The sequence below is a fragment of the Bos indicus x Bos taurus genome, chromosome 15, assembly GCF_003369695.1.
Source record: "Bos indicus x Bos taurus breed Angus x Brahman F1 hybrid chromosome 15, Bos_hybrid_MaternalHap_v2.0, whole genome shotgun sequence".
NCBI classification, from domain to species: domain Eukaryota; kingdom Metazoa; phylum Chordata; class Mammalia; order Artiodactyla; family Bovidae; genus Bos; species Bos indicus x Bos taurus.
Window position 1 is genome coordinate 68,294,695 of NC_040090.1, and position 16,704 is coordinate 68,311,398.

The 16,704-nt window shown below is 41.1% G+C and overlaps 1 protein-coding gene across 1 annotated transcript in view; it reads left to right on the forward strand.

Annotated features, from left to right (window-relative positions):
* The first annotated feature begins 5,934 nt into the window (after positions 1 to 5,934).
* Positions 5,935 to 16,704, forward strand: part of C15H11orf97 (chromosome 15 C11orf97 homolog) — a 34,214-nt gene continuing 23,444 nt past the window's right edge. The window contains exons 1-2 of the mRNA XM_027563862.1: positions 5,935 to 6,146; positions 11,790 to 11,894. Coding sequence (XP_027419663.1) covers positions 6,002 to 6,146; positions 11,790 to 11,894 — 250 coding nt within the window. The 5' untranslated portion in view covers positions 5,935 to 6,001. The remainder of the gene's footprint in view (positions 6,147 to 11,789; positions 11,895 to 16,704) is intronic.

The window sequence follows — 16,704 nt, forward strand, 5'->3', positions numbered from 1 at the left end:
TATGAGAAATCTTTATGATTTTATATTTGGCAATGAATTCTTGGATATGTCACCAAAAATATAGGCATTAGAGGAAAAATTGAGATAAACGGGACTACATCAAAATTGAAACATTTTTTAAATCAAAAGACAAAGTGAAAAGGCAACTCATTAAATGGGAGAAAATATTTATAAATCATATGTGTGATAAAGGATTAATATCCAGAATATACAAAGAACTCTTAAAACTCAACAAAAAACCCAATCTGAAAATGGATAAAATACTTGAATAGACGTTTCTCCAAAGAAGATGTACAAATGGGCTATAAGCACATGAAATGCAAAGCAAAATCACAAAAAGATACCAGCTCATGTTCATCAGAATAGCTGGCTGTTACATTTTTAAAAATGAAACTAACAAATGTCCACAAGGATATAGAAAAATTAGAACCTTTGTGCATTGATAGTGGGAATGTAAAGTGGTGCAGGGACTTTAAAAAGTTAGATGGTTCCTCAAAAAGTTAAACATCAAACTACCACATGATCCAGTAATTGCATTTCTAAGTATATTCTCTAAAGAACTGATAGCAGGAATTCAAACTGATCTTTTTACACCATTTCAGCATTATTTGCAACTCAAATGTCCACCAGATGAACAGATATACAATATGTTACAACATATTGTGTACATAAAATGGAATATCATTTCAACTTTAAAGAATGCAATTCTGATACATGCTACAACATGGATGAACTTTAAAAACATTTTGTTGGATGAAATAACAACAAATTATTGTTGTTATTTTTGTTGGAGGAAAATAATTTTGTTACTATTGTTGGAGGAATATTTTGTATGATTCCATTTATACAAAATGTACAAGTAGTCAAGTTCATAGAGACTGAAAAAAGAGAAGAGGTTACCAGAGTCCTGGGAGAGAGGGAAATTGAGAATTATTGCTAAATGGATACAGCTTCTGTTTGGGATAATGAAAAAAGTCTGGAAATAGTGGTGATGGCTGTACAACAATGTGAGTGTATTTAATACCATTGCATTATATAATTAAACAGGGTTAAAAGAGTCAATTTTATGTTATGTACATTTTACAACAATAAAAAACCAGTTAGGCCTCCAAAACCCCCATTCATAGCAGCCAGATGAATGACACCCCCACCTCTACCCTAGCAGAAGACTGAGGGTAATTCTCTGAAGAAAGTCAAACAGACTTTCATGGGTGGGAGGTGCTCTTGAGTACCTCAAGGAGCACTCTTGAGGGTAGGAGCACTACACCGAAGTGGAAATTTCATGAATATTTACATTCTTCTTCTTGAGCCTTCACTTCTTTCCTCCCCTCACTTCCTAGGGTGCTGGCACCAGACTGATACTCTCCAGCAGGGAGACAAGACAAGTCACTCTGTGAAGAATCAGAGAAGTTCAAGAAATAAGGCCGTAACAGTGACATGAGGGCTGCCTCCAAACAGATCACCCATCAGTGAAACCCCCAGTCGACAAGTCCACCTGTATGCAGAGAGTCATACTCTCCTACTAGACGGGGCAAGATGGTCAACCATCAATCGAAGCTACAAAGATAGAGGACAAAACAAACCAGAACACTTAACTTGGAGGGTGCAGCAGTTATACAAGGAAAAAGTAATACTGGAATAACATCACTAATATCCTTAGAGAGATAAGATATTCCATCCATGATATAAGGGCAAGGTGTTACACACACACACACAAAAAGAGTTCTGAGAAATTTGGGGGTTGGCCAAAAAGTTTGTTCAGTTTTTTCAGTACGATGACTCTAGTAGCACTGAGTTGTCTTTAACTTCATTCAAAACAATTTTGTTAGACTATTGTGACAGCTGTCATATTAGCTTGCATTTTTTAAAAAACTTATCAAAAGGGGTGAATTTTTGTATAGCCATTTTAATATTGAAAATGGAAGAAACAAGCAACATTTTCAGCATATCATAAATAAAGGTCAATAAAGGTGAAAACACAACTGAATCACAAAATAAAGATTTGTGCAGTGTTTGGATAAAGTGCTCTGATTTATCAAATGTGTCAAAAGTGGTTGGCGAAGATTTGTGCCGGAGATTTCTTGCTGGACAATGCTTCATATTCGAGTACACCTGTTGAAACTGATAGCAATGAAATGGGGACATAAACTGAGAACAATCTCCGTTACACCACGAGGGAGATATGTGACATACTCAAAATATGCAAATCAAGTGTTGAAAATCACCTGCACTAGCTTGGTTACATTAATTGCTTTGATGTTTGTGTTTCACATAAGTGAAAAAACCTTCTTGACTATATTTTTGCATGTGATTCTCTACTGAAATGTAACAAAAATGTTTCATTTTTAAAACAAATTGTGATGGGCAAGGAATACTGTGGATATTGTACATAATGTGGAACAGAAGAGATCATGGGGCAAGTAAAATGAATCACCATCAACCACACCAAAGACTGCTCTTCATACAAGGAAGGTGATGTTGTGTACACGATAGGATTAGAAGGGAACTCCTTCAGAAAACCAAGTGATTAATCCTCAAATGCCCCCAATTAGACCAACTGAAAACACCACTCAATAAAAAGCATCCAGAATTAGTCAATGTAAAATGCATAATCTTCCATCAGCATAATGGAAGACCACATGTTTGTTTGATGACCAAACAAAAACTGTTACAGTTTGAGAAGTTCTGATTCATCCTCCATATTCACCAGACATTACAACTTCAAATGTCCATTTATTTTGGTCTTTACAAAATTCTCTTAATGGAAAAAATTTTAATTCCCCGGAAGACTGTAAAGGGCACTTGGAACAGTTCTTTGCTCAAAAATATAAACAATTTTGGGAAGATGGAATTATGAAGTTGCCTGGAAAATGGCAGAAGGTAGTGAAACAAAATGGTGAGTACATTGTTCAATAACATTCTTTGTGAAAATGAAAATTGTGTCTTAGTTTTATTTAAAAACTGAAGGAACTTTTGGGGCAAACCAATAGAAACATGATAGCAGAAGTGAAAAATAAAATGTTTAAAAAATAATGTTGATATTTCCTAGAAAATAGTGCAAAAATAGATATAAAATAGAAAAAATAGGTCATAAAACTAGAGGACAAATCAGAAAATCTACTAATAATATACAAATGACAGGAATTCCCAAGGGAACAGAGAAAATAAAGATTACAAATAATTCAAGAAAGTCTCCAAAGTGAAGGATGTGAATTTCTTGATTGAAATGAGTTCCCAGTATAATGGTTGAAAATTTAATGATATCAAGGTGCAGTATCATGAAATTTCAGAACAATGAGTGCAAAGAGAAGATCCTCCACGTTTCAAAGAAAGGATGGGTCTTATTCAAGGGGCAGGAATAGAATGACAGTAGAATTCTCTATTGGCCACAGGAGATGCCAAAAGACAATGGTGCAATGACCTTAATGTTATGAAGAAAAATGATTTCCAAATTAGATTATTTAACCAGCTAGACACTCACATTAGTAAAGAATAAAGACACTTCTACACCTGGACATTTTATTTCCCATACACCACTTCTGAAAAAAATCTCCTGGAGGTAGGCTCCACCAAGCAAGTAAACTAGGAAAGTGAGGAAGAGGGCTCCACAAATCAGGGATTCAATGCAAGAGAGAGGTATGATGGTGAAGGGAAATCCTTACACAGCAGCTGTGCACCCACAGGTCTGGAGAGCGACCAGTGCAGACTGGAGCAGATCACAGGTCTCTCTGGAAGGGATCTTTTTTTCAAAAAGATGAAATTGATACAATTCTTCATGTGTTTAAACATACTAAGAGCTTTACACAAAGAGAATTTGGGAATTAATCAGTGATAAGCACATGAAAAATCTAACAAATTAGCAAGTCACCTAGAGATTATCATATTAAGTGAAGCAAGTCAGGAGAAACATAAATATCATATATCACTTATATGTGGAATCTAAAGTAAATGATACAGGTGAACTTATTTACAAAACAGAAATAGACTCACGAAAAAAAAAAGAAAGAAATAGACTCACGGACATAGAAAACAAACGTGGTTAACAAAGGGGATGGAGGGGAGCTAAATTAAGAGTTTGGGATTACAGAGGCATACGACTGTATATAAAATAGGTAAACAACAAGGACCTACTGTGTAGCATAGGGAACTGTACCGTATATCTTGCAATAATCTATAATGGAAAGAATCTGGAAAACAATATATATGTATATATATTATAATATATGTAGTGTATACACTACATATACACATATACATAAACCAAGTCACTTTGCTGTACCCTTGAAACTATCAAAACACTGTAAATTAACTATCAGTTCAGTCCAGTCGCTCAGTCGTGTCTGACTCTTTGCGACCCCATGAGTCACAGCACACCAGGCCTCCCTGTCCATCACCATCTCCCGGAGTTCACTCAAACTCACGTCCATCAAGTCGGCGACACCATCCAGCCATCTCATCCTCTGTCATCCCCTTCTCCTCTTGCCCCCAATCCCTCCCAGCATCAGAGTCTTTTCCAATGAGTCAACTCTTCGCATGAGGTGGCCAGAGTACTGGAGTTTCAGCTTTAGCATCATTCCTTCCAAAGAACACCCAGGACTGATCTCCTTTAGAATGGACTGGTTGGATCTCTTTGCAGTCCAAGGGACTCTCAAGAGTCTTCTCCAACACCACAGTTCAAAAGCATCAATTCTTTGGCGCTCAGCTTTCTTCACAGTCCAATTCTCACATCCATACATGACTACTGGAAAAACCATAGCCTTGACTAGACAGACCTTTGTTGGCAAAGTAGAAAGAAGTGAAAAAAAGAACAAGGCAACTATTAACTCCAAGTAATTCAAAGGTTATGCAAATGAAAAAAGTGACCCTAGGGTATTAGGGGGTGGATAAACTTGTCTGCAATTAGAGTTTACATAGCCATAGTAATGAAAAAACTCTAGGAAAAATTTCAGTTTATCTACATTCAGAGTCTTGAGGTGTAGTAAGTACATGTGAGGTGGGAAGCATGGAAGAGAGCTAAATTCTTATCTCCTATACTAGGAAATCAAGATATGATACCTAAAACGGAAAAATATAAAAAGCGGCAAAGTAAGCATTTGGTTATGTGTTGTAGATACTAAACTATCAGCCCAAAGATGTGAAAAGTGGAGTAAAATGGAGGTAAGATGGAGGCAGTTACATTGGACTACATTCCTTGTAGAACTTTTTAATTCTGCACATTTAGCTTTCATAAAAGTAAAACCACAACATTGTTTTAAATAACTGCAAAAACAAAAGCAACCTCATACTCCAAAAACCCTAGAGTTTCCCATCTGCTATTCAAATTGAACTTTGAGTTTGACTTCATCTGTAAAATCCCTTATTATATGGATTGAAATAGATTGTGAATACAAAAGTGCTTGGACACTACAAGAGTTGTTTAACAACAAGAATTTACAATCCAAAAGTTAGGAATCCTTAATGTTGATTTATTCCATCATGTTGTGTGTGTAGCAAGGAGCCGGGACACAACAAACATTATCACTGCGTGAAACCAGTGACCTTGCCTGAACTCACGTGTCCAGTCCCTGCACCCGCTCTTACCTGTTCCAGGTGGCTATCTACTCTTTGGCCTCTGGGACCAAACTTTTCTGAATTCGGATTCCAGCTTGTGCCACTTCTGGTTGCCTAACTTCAGACAATGTTCTTAGCTTTTTGAATCTCCGCTTCCCTACGAGGCAATAGTAAAGCCTCTCTTGCGAAACTGCTGTGACAAACACATGAGAAATTAACAGAAAGTCCTTTGCTTTGGTGGGTAAGTAATCACAGCTTCCCAACTCCAGCGTCTGTCTTCCTGGGCGCGCGGAACACAGGAGACACCAGCATAATAGAGCTGCTAGGCGGCGGGTGGGGGGGAGGGGGAGGATCCTGTCACCATGGCAACCAGAGACGCCTTGCGTTCCCTGGCTGCCCGCGGCAGAGCAGAGAAGGCCAGCCGGCTGCCGGCCACGAAGACCCCGGCGGCATGAGGGAGGAGGAGGCCGCGGCAGTCGTGACGGTGCCTCAGGCGGGCCGCGATGGCGAGCAGCCCGGGCCTCCCGCAGGCCTGGGGTGCGCGGCGGTGCGCGGAGAACCGGGCGGCGGTGGTCCCCAGGAGTCCCGCAAGCAGTGTGAGTTCCCTTCCAGCCGTCGACACGGTGGGAGGGACGTGGGCGAGGAGAATCCGTGAAAGGCGAACGGGGAAACTGCGGTGGGACTAGCTGAAGCCGCAAAGGTTTTGGAGGGAGGGGTTGGAGTTGCTGTTTTGACAAAGGTAAGGGCCAAAGGCATCTGGTCCATTTCCCCAAGCCCTCCTTCATAAAAGGTTATCTGAGCCCAGGTAGCCTCCAACTTAATGGGCAGTGGCATTGGCCTGGAAGGTACTGAAAAAAATTGTGCACGTATGAATACACATACATATAGTATTCAAAATATTAAATTACAAAATATATTTTAATTAAAATTGTGTAAAATATAAAAATTTGTTTTACATATAAAATATGAAATTAATTTTTAAATACATAAATTATATATACACGCATGGAAATACACGTATCATTTTTGTCAATTCCTTCATTTTACAAACCGGGAAACTAAAGTCTAAACTAGCAGAAAGGATATACCTTGCCCAGCATCACTCAGTGCAGGAGAACGCCTTCAAACACTTAAACTCCCATCTCTTGGATTCTCCGTTCATAAATTATGATTACCTGACCCTTTTAGAGTCTCACAATTATGGGTCACATGTTAACACACTGCTGCTGTTTCCTCCTGCCCTGCCAAACATACAAACAACCGTGCAAGAAGTAAAAAGGAGTTCTGGTTCACAACCAACATAGTTGAAAGTTGAGTCCGCGCCAGGTCAAAGCGCTTATCCATCTTGTTCCATAAATTTACAGATATTTCCCAGCCCCGTGTGCCCCACATGTCTTCAGTAGGTGCTAAGGAATGATGAAGATGAAAATAATAGTCTGAAGAAGGTGAGCAATTCCCAGCCATTCTGCAGAGCCTCGCTGATTACCCCTCTAGAGAGCAAGGGTTGGGCCGAAGAAGCTCGACTTCCACTCCCCCAGGGACCACACACCCCCTCTTGAGAGCCCGGCACCTCCCTAGGAGCCTCAGAACTGCTGTTGCCTGCCTCTTTCCTCAGCATCAGTCACAATATACTTGATTATGATGCCTCATTCTTGTTCTTGTCAACAGCAGGCAGAGACCTTATTTAGAGCGACTAAGTTCAGTGTATATGTAAGTATTCAGTATATTTAAGGAATTCCTTACTCTGACTTGAAATTCAACCTGGAAATTTTCTCATAAGCGACACTAGAATTTAGAGGTTCTTTATTCCTTTTGGCTGTAGGAGTAAAAGGTGGAATTAGCCATTTGCTTGTCAGTTGAACAAATATTGAGTCCTGATTGCGTGCCTTCCATTGGGCAGTTGCTGGGAAATGAGTAATGAATTAAGGCTGGTGTCTAATTTACACAGGGGCTGACAGAGTCAGGGTAGAAACATACGAAGAGTGCCTGCCTCAACCTTCCTGAGCTCATTGTTTAGGGCCTCAGCTCAAGTAGAGACAGATTATTCATACCTGTTAAATTAAATGGGCACAAGTACCTATTTAATTTTCAAAAAAAAATTTTTTTTAAATCTTCAGTCTCTATTTTTTGGAAAGGTCCTCAGTGTCTGTACAGCTTCTACTCCCTAATCACACATCTGCTCCCAAATATACACAGATAAAATGTGGCCCTTTCCCACTGAAACATCTTTGAATTATATAACGGTGGCTATTTGAGCCCCACCAAATCTTTTATCGCCTCAGTGTTACCTTTATTTATTCATTTTAGTGTTATCTTTAAAATAATTTGTAGTGCTCTCACCATGGGCTGAACTATCCCAATATTCTCCGTTTTATTAAATCACTGAATCCAGTATACTAGGTACCATCAGATTAGGGTAGTGTGGTAGGACCATAACTTCGCTTGATCTGAACGTTATACTTCTATTAGGTGAATCTATATAAATTCACAATAGCTGTTTAGGCAGACACATTAGATTCTTAACACACAACAAATGCAATCTATGACATCCTTAGTTTCTCTTTTCCCATCTGTCCAATTGAAAACATTTGACCAAGGCCTTTTCTGTCCTATACTTACGGAGTTCCTCTGTTTAGTTCTAAATGCAGGTCGTTATATTGTCCCCATCAATACCATCCTATGGATATGAACATTTCATTCCAAGTATGGAAGGCCCTTTGAATCCTGAGTTTGCCATTCAGCCTGTAAACCATTCACCAAGTCTGTGTCATTCTCACATTTGGTGAGTTTGCTGAAAGTTCCTATATTCAGATTAACTAATTAAATGGTGAACCCCACAGTCCAAGTAGAGTCTCTGGAAGCCCCTGATCTGTCAAGTAGCATCTTTGGCTGGGCACTCTGCCTCCTATATGAATGCACTTTATCAAATGTCTTGCCGAAATGCAAATACTATACTATGGGTACAACATCTCCTTAATCTAGCCAGTTTAGTAACTTGGTTTGAGAGGGTCAGCTATGTTGTTCAGTCACTAAATCATGTCCGACTCTTTGTGACCCTATGGACTGCTAGCATCCCAGGCTTCCCTGTCCTTCACTATCTCTTGGAGTGTGCTCAAACTCATGTCCATTGAGTCAGTGATGCCACCCAACCATCTCATTCTCTGTTGTCCCCTTCTCCTCCTGCCTTGAATCTTTCCCAGCATCAGGGTCTTTTCCAAACAATCAGCTGTTCACATCAGGTGGCCAAAGTATTGGAGCTTCAGCTTTAGCATCAGTCCTTTCAATGAACATTCAGGGTTTATTTCCTGTAGGATTGACTGGTTTGATCTCCTTTCTGTCCAAAGAACTCTCAAAAGTTTTCTCTTGAACCACAGTTTGAAAGAATCAATTTCTTTTAATTTTTATGACTAGTTTTAAAAACTTTTGAAACTTACTTTCTCATCCATAAGTGAAAGGTCACTCAGTTGTATCCAAACCTTTGCTACCACATGGACTGTAGTCCATGGAATCCTCTAGGCCAGAATACTGGTGTGGATAGCCTTTCCCAATCCAGGGATTGAACCAGGTCTCCCATATTGCAGGCAGATTCTTTACCAGCTGAGCCATAAGGGAAGCCCCTCTTCCATAAAGTAGGAATAATTTTACCTTCCTATAGGCTGATTGTCAAGAAGAAAGATAGTATACATAAGATGCCTAGAACATGGTAGCATTCAATAAACCGTAGCAATTGTTAGTAGCCAGCTCGTTGCTTCCTTCCTTTCTTGTCTTTCTCTTTGTCTTTCTTAGAGCAAGGAATATTTGCCCAAACTAGCTCTTTATGAGTTTCCCAGGTGCCACTGTGGTAAAGAATCCACCTGCCAATGCAGGAGACACGGGTTTGATCCCTAGTCCAGGAAGATCCCCTGGTAGGAAATGGCAACCCACTCCAGCATTCTTACCTGGAAAATCCCATTGACAGAGGAACCTGGCGGGCTACAGTGCATGGGGTCCCAAATAGTTGGACATGACTTAGTGTGCATGCACATGCACACGCGCACGTGCACACGCACACACACACACAGCTGTTTACAAGTCTGTCATTTTTCATAGTTCCTTGAAACCTTTGATGATTTCTTCTGTGAATTCTTGTGAGAGAAGGGCTGAAATTTGTCAAGAGACATCAAATTACAGCAAGTGATCTCTTCATTTCTACTGAGCTATTATAGGCTTTTCCTCTTAGCCAAATTTCTTAAACCCTTTTCTGCCTGAAGATCATGATTTAACTAAATTTTAATCCAGAGTTAAACTTGAGTAATGCTGACCCACATTCATCTCTCATTCATATGACTCTGAATTTGGGGGAAAACAAGCCCAGACCCAGAGAATATCTCACTCTACCTTGTTCATGTCTGAGGGTGTGTTTGGGTCTCACGACCAGGAATGACCTAGACCCGTGGCGAGAAGCATTAGGTCTCTTGCCCCATTTGGGCCAGTCTGCACACAAGTCAAATTTGTTCTTCTTCAGTTGGTCTAGAAAAGAGGACACCTGCCATATCTTTGCCTCGGTCATTGAGATTCTCCATGGCTCCCTGGACTGAGTTTTTAAGCACTAGGACTAGAACTACTGGCTGCCTGCTCTTCACAGGGCTGGGTGGGCAGACACACACACAGAGGAATCTGCGCTCCACCTGATTGAACAATGCTTTGGTTCCACTTGAACACACACTTGTTGAGCATCTATTATTTTTTTAATTTGTATTTATTTATTTTTGGCTGTGCTGGGTCTTCGTAGCTTCACGCAGGCACTCTCTAGTTGGGGCAAGCAGAGGCTACTCTCTAATATGCCGGCTTCTCACTGCCGCGGCATCCCTCAATGAGGAGCACACGCTCTGGGGAGCAGGGGCTTCGGTAGTTCACAGGCTCTAGGCTCAGCAGTTGCGGTGCACAGGCTTAGCTTCCCCGACGTATGTGGGATCTAGTTCTCTGATCAGGGATCAAATTCCGTGTCCTCTGCATTGGCAGGCAGACCAGCAGGGAAATCCTGTTGAGCATCTACTATTATGTCACACTCTGTTCTAGGACTCTGATGAGCTGAACAGACACCTCTGCTCTCACGGTATATAGCCTGGCAAGGGAGACATACGGTACTAATAGTTACACAAATAAAATTGTACATAAAGTAAATGAGGCTGCATACACATTGCAATAAGTCAAATGAAAGCAAAGAGGAAAATACTATGAGAAAAAGTAACCAGGGACATTGTGGAGCCAAGGAAAATTTCCTTAAAGAACTGACATCTCAGCCTAGACCTGACATTCAGGTAGAAGTTACCCAGGCAAAAATAATTATGAGAAGGACAGTTCAGGCAGAGAAAACAGACTGTACAAAAGAGACAATGTGTGGGGATGGACAGAAAGGCCACATGGCCGGAGCTCAGAGAGCAAGAGAGAGAAGGGCTGACAGGAGAGTCTGGAGAGAAGTATGGGCTCAGATGACTCCCTGGGCTGAGCAGAAGAAATGTAGCTAAAGAGCTTAGAAAAAACAGTCCATCCTCAACTATAACAGTGAAGTCTTGTGGGGCCAGGTTTGGAGGTCAGGAAAAGGTCATATGTCCATTACTGACACTCCACTACAATTCAGGTTTATTCTTTTAAAAAGCTGATGAAATACTACTAGACTGTTCTGTATCATGTATCTGGATTGTAGGCTCTATGCATGGAAAGTGAAAGTTGCTCAGTCGTGCCCAACTCTTTCGAACCCATGGACTATACAGTCCGTGGAATTCTCCAGAATACTGGAGTGGGTAGCCTTTCCCTTCTCCAGGGGATCTTCCCAACCCAGGGATCAAACCCAGGTCTCCCACATTGCAGGCAGATTCTTTACTGTCTGAGCCACCATATATCTTTATTATTCACTGCTGTGTCCTCTGCCCCAAATGCCTGGCACAGAGTATGTCTTTAATAAGAATTTATTGAATAAATGAAAGTTTTCTTCAAGTTAATGAAGAAAACTTCATATATTACTTCATAATACTTAAAATAAGTTATCTGAAACTTAACCACAAAATATAAAGTTGTCCCCCGGCAAAGCTAAAAGTTACACTGGAAGGGATCTTTCCAAAATAGAGTCTGCAGGATGAAACACCTGTTATTTGTATGGAAGGATTTGTCTCTTTAAAAAATAGTTATTTATGTAAATAATGGCTAGAAGGTTGGGCAGAATTTATGATAAGTAACCAATTTTGTTAATACCTTTACAGGGAAGAAGTTTTTATATTGTGAACCACATAAGAGAATTAAGGAAGTACTCGAGGAAGAACTTTATATTAAAAGAGATGAATGCCACATTAAACATCCACCTGCAGGTAATCTCAGTGACAAATTAAGTATATTTGCAAAATGGATATAAAATTACCTGTTTGATGGCAGTGATTATTTTATTTATTGTAAAACCATGAGTATTAAAAGAAAAACAGCCCCCTGAGAGGTTCTTGGATAATTTTATATAATTATTTTGCCTTTGCCCAAATAAATTAATGTATTTACATTGCTGTTCCACATTTTTGGTGGATTTATTTCTACTTAATGATAAGTAGAATTTTTTCCAAGTGTCTGGAAAGCACAATAACATCCTCAACCTTTATCAATATGCTGCTGCTGCTGCTAAGTCACTTCAGTCATGTCCGACTCTGTGCGACCCCATAGACGGCTGCCCACCAGGCCCCCTGTCCCTGGGATTCTCCAGGCAAGAACACTGGAGTGGGTTGCCATTTCCTTCTCCAATGCATGAAAGTGAAAAGTGAAATTGAAGTCGCTCAGTCATGCCTGACTCTTAGCAACCCCATGGACTGCAGCCTACCAGGCTCCTCTGCCCATTGGATTTTCCAGGCAAGAGTACTGGAGTAGGGTGCCATTGCCTTCTCCATAAGTAGTACCAATAACCGTGATGCTCAAAGTATTGACTGCATCAGAATTATCTAGGAATTACAGGTTAAAAGCAGACGGCTGAGCCCCATCTAGAGAGTAACTGGCTTAGAAAGTCTGGGATGGGGCCCAAGAATTTGTATTTCTACCAAGTCCCAAGTTGATGATGCTGGTCCAGAGACCCCACTTTGCAAATCACTGACTCAGAAGAATCTAAGTCATTTAAATAGGTCAATTCATCCCAGGATTTTATCTCACATACACATAGTATATGGGTTACATGGTCTGGGCATTGATAGCTCACACTGATGATTCATTTGAAAAAAGATATGCTCTAAAGAGGGTTTCCCTGAGAGCTCAGAGATAAAGAATCTGCCTATCCATGCAGGAGATGTGGGTTCGATCCCTGGGTCAGGAAGATTCCCTGGAGGAGGGCATGGCAACCCACTACAGTATTCTTAACCTGGAGAATCCCATGGACAGAGGAGCCTGGCAGGTTAGGGTCGCACAGAGTTGGATATGACTAAAGCAACTGAGCACACACACATGCATGCTCTAAAGAATCCCTTATAGACATTATTTTGAAACTGCTGGAGCTCCTTATTTTTTATAGTTCCTTCTCTGTGATTACTAGGTGCATATTTCATGTTTTTATTGAAACCCTCTTGGATACCAGCAGTTGCTTGAAGATATAAAAGAAATGAGACATGACTCCTGTACATAGAGAACTTGACGTTTTCTGAGGAGAATTGTTGAAAAACGGGCTGTGCTGTGCTAAGTTGCTTCAGTCGTGTCCAACTCTTTGCAACCCTATGGACTGCAGCCCACCAGGCTCCTCTGTCCGTGGAATTCTCCAGGCAAGAAAACTGGAGTGGGTAGTCATTTCCTCCTCCAGGGGATCTTCCTGACCCAGGGATCGAACATGTCTCAGATTTCCTGCACTGGCAGGCATGTTCTTTACCATAGGTGCCACCTGGGAAGCCCAGGCTAGTGGGACCCAAATTAGAGCAGAGGCTGCAGGCCCAGAGGTACAACTTTCAGACTCTGTGACATAGTTTCACACTTTATGGGGTTTTTCCTATTTCTTCACTCCCTGTTCTGTCCCATTCATCTATTTCAATGCCACATTGATACTACAGCTTTTCATAATGTCTTCTTTTTCCTTTAAGAATTGTTTTCCCTCCACTTTACATTTTAAAACCAGCATAGAAACGCCTTTTAAGGTCTTCTTGCATCACCCATTCTTATGGAAAGATAGGTCAAAGGAATGGCTAATTTTGTTCATACAGTGTCTTGAAGGAAAGTATAAAGTCTTAGAGTTTGAACTCTACAGATGGAGGCAGAATGACCAACTAAATTGTTTCTCTGAAACCCAATCTGCAATTGTATTTGGGTCCCCTTCATTTCAGAGATTACATAAAAGCTCATTTATACACTATTTGGATGGTGTGTTGATTCTTAATGGATAAATTTATTTATGTCAGTCTGAATAATTAGGAAAAATCATTTGGTTTATAAAAATTTATTTTTCTAGGCAATCTTAAATATTGAAAGTGAAAGTGGCTCAGTCATGTCCAACTCTTTGCGACCCCATGGACTATACGGTCCATGGAATTCTCCAGGCCAGAATTCTGGAGTGGGTAGTCTTTTCCTTCTCCAGGGGATCTTCCCAACCCAGGTACTGAACCCAGGTCTTGTGCATTGCGGATGGATTCTTTACCAGCTGAGCCACAAGGGAAGCTCAAGAATGCTGGAATGGGTAGCCTATCCCTTCTGCAGAGGATCTTCCAGACCCAGGAATCCAACTGGGGTCTCCTGCCTTGCAGGTGGATTCTTTACAAACTGAGCTATCAGGGAAGACTTCTTAAATATTTTTCATATGAAATGAAGACCGCATGGGGTGCTGCATTTTTTGTAGCATCCACCAGAGGTCGCACAGAGGTGCTATTTTAGCCTAGAAAAAATATCTCAAAGCTGAGAATTGCTTCTGTAACGTTAAGTTTTAAAGGGCTCTAATGGATAAAAAACGGAAGCCTACTAAATTTTTTCTTTTTCGTTTCTTCTCCTTTTCACGGCTGGAAGCCCCATGTGGACCAGAACAGGAAACTAGCACGTAGGGAGAGTTCCACACTCTTCCAGCCTAGCCCGGAGAGCTAAGGCTGGCAGTGTTCATCAGCTACTGTAAACTGCAAGGTTTACAGTGACAAACTCTTTTAAATATCAGAAGAAAGATACAGCCTCTCTTGCTGGAGGACACACCTTGCCACACACACCCAGAATTCTGCATAAAACTCTTAGGGATTTTTAGGACCTTGAATGTAGTCTTCTAAGGTAGTACAGTAGTAAAGAATCTGCCTGTGAATGAGGGAGACGCAGGAGAAAGGGGTTTGATCCCTGGGTTGAGAAGATCCCTTAGAGAAAGGCATGACAACCCACTAGAGGAAGGCATGGCAACCCACTCCAGTGTTCTTGCCTGGGAAATCTCATGGAAAGAGGAGCCTGGTGGGCTACAGTCCATGGGGTTGCAAAAGAGTCAGACACAACAGCAACTGAGCACGCACACACATGACTTATAAGCAGCCATCCCTAGATGTTAGAAGTTAGACCCATTATTTCTACGTTTTCACTTATTGGCTCTGTCACCCATCCCAATTAGGCCTTTGCTTCCACGCATACAAGGAAATTGTTCCTTTCCAGATTGCAAATGACCTTTGTTGTTAAGGTCAAAGGTAGTGATCTTCAAGGTCAAATCCAATCCACAAACTCAGCTTCTCCACAGCATATGACATAACCATTTACTCCTTCCCCGGAAAACACTTTCTCAGCTCAGCCTCCAGGTCACCATGCTCCAGTCTCCTGGTTTGAGTTGTACCACCCGTTCTCTATCCTCCTTGCTGACTCTGCTTCTTCTATGCTCTAAAATGTGTAAAACTCAGTCATAGACCTTTTTCTGTATCCATACTCCCTCCCTGCAGATCACACTTGGCCCTCTTGTGCTGACAACTCCAAAATTTATATCTCTGCCCTCTGATTTTCAAATTCCCAGAAGCCTACTTGGCTTGGATATCTAAAGGCCTCTCAAACTTAGCATGACCAGAACAGAACTGAATAAAAATCTTTGAAAAATTTTAATATGGACCATTTTAAGTCTTTATTAAATCTTTTATAATATTGTTTTTGTTGTATGTTTTGGGTTTTTGGCCACGAGGCATGCAGGATCTTCGTTCCCTGGTGGTAGTGTTTTAGTTTCTAAGTCGTGTCCGACTTTTGCGACCCCGTGGACTGTAGCCTGCCAGGCTCTTCTGTCCATGGGATTCTCCAGGCAAGAATACTGGAGTTGGGGTGCCATTCCCTTCTCCAGGGGATCTTCCAACCCAGGGATTGAACCCAGGTCTCCTGTATTGCAGGCAGATTCTTTACCGATTTAGCTACGAGGGAAGCCCAAATTCCCTGACCAGGGATCAAACCTGCACCCTCTGCATTGGAAGGTGAAATCTTAACCACTGGACCACCAAGGACATCCCTAAATCCCAGCTTTTAAATCCCACTCTTCAGTGGGTCTTCCCCATCTCAAGAAATGGTACCACCATTCACTCAGTTGATTAGGCCTAGAAGGCAAATCCTCTCTCCATGGTCAGTCCATCAGTGAATCCTGTGAAATCTACATTTGAAAGATATTTGAAATCTCCCCACCTTGCCCAAAACATCTACTTCTGCTTCATTGACTATGCTAAAGCCTTTGACTGTGTGGATCACAACAAACTATGGAAAATTCTGAAAGAGATAGGAATACCAGACCACCCTAACTTCCTCCTGAAAAACCTGTATGCCAGTCAAGAAACAACAGGTAGAACCAGACATGGAACAACAGACTGGTTCCAAACTGGGGAAAGAGTACATCAAGGCTGCATATTGTCACCCTGCTTATTTAACTCACATGCAGAGTACATCATGCAAAATGCTGGGCTGGAGGAAGCACAAGCTGGAATCAAGATTGCAGGGAGAAATATCAATAACCTCAGATATGCAGATGACACCACCATTATGGCAGAAGATGAAGAACTAAAGAGCCTCTTGATGAAAGTGAAAGAGGAGAGTGAAAAAGTTGGCTTAAAACTCAACATTCAAAAAATGAAGATCATGGCATCTGGTCCCATCACTTCATGGCAAATAGGGAAACAGTGGAAACAGTGAGAGACTTTATTTTGGGGGGCTCCAAAATCACTGCAGATGGTGACTGCACCCATGAAA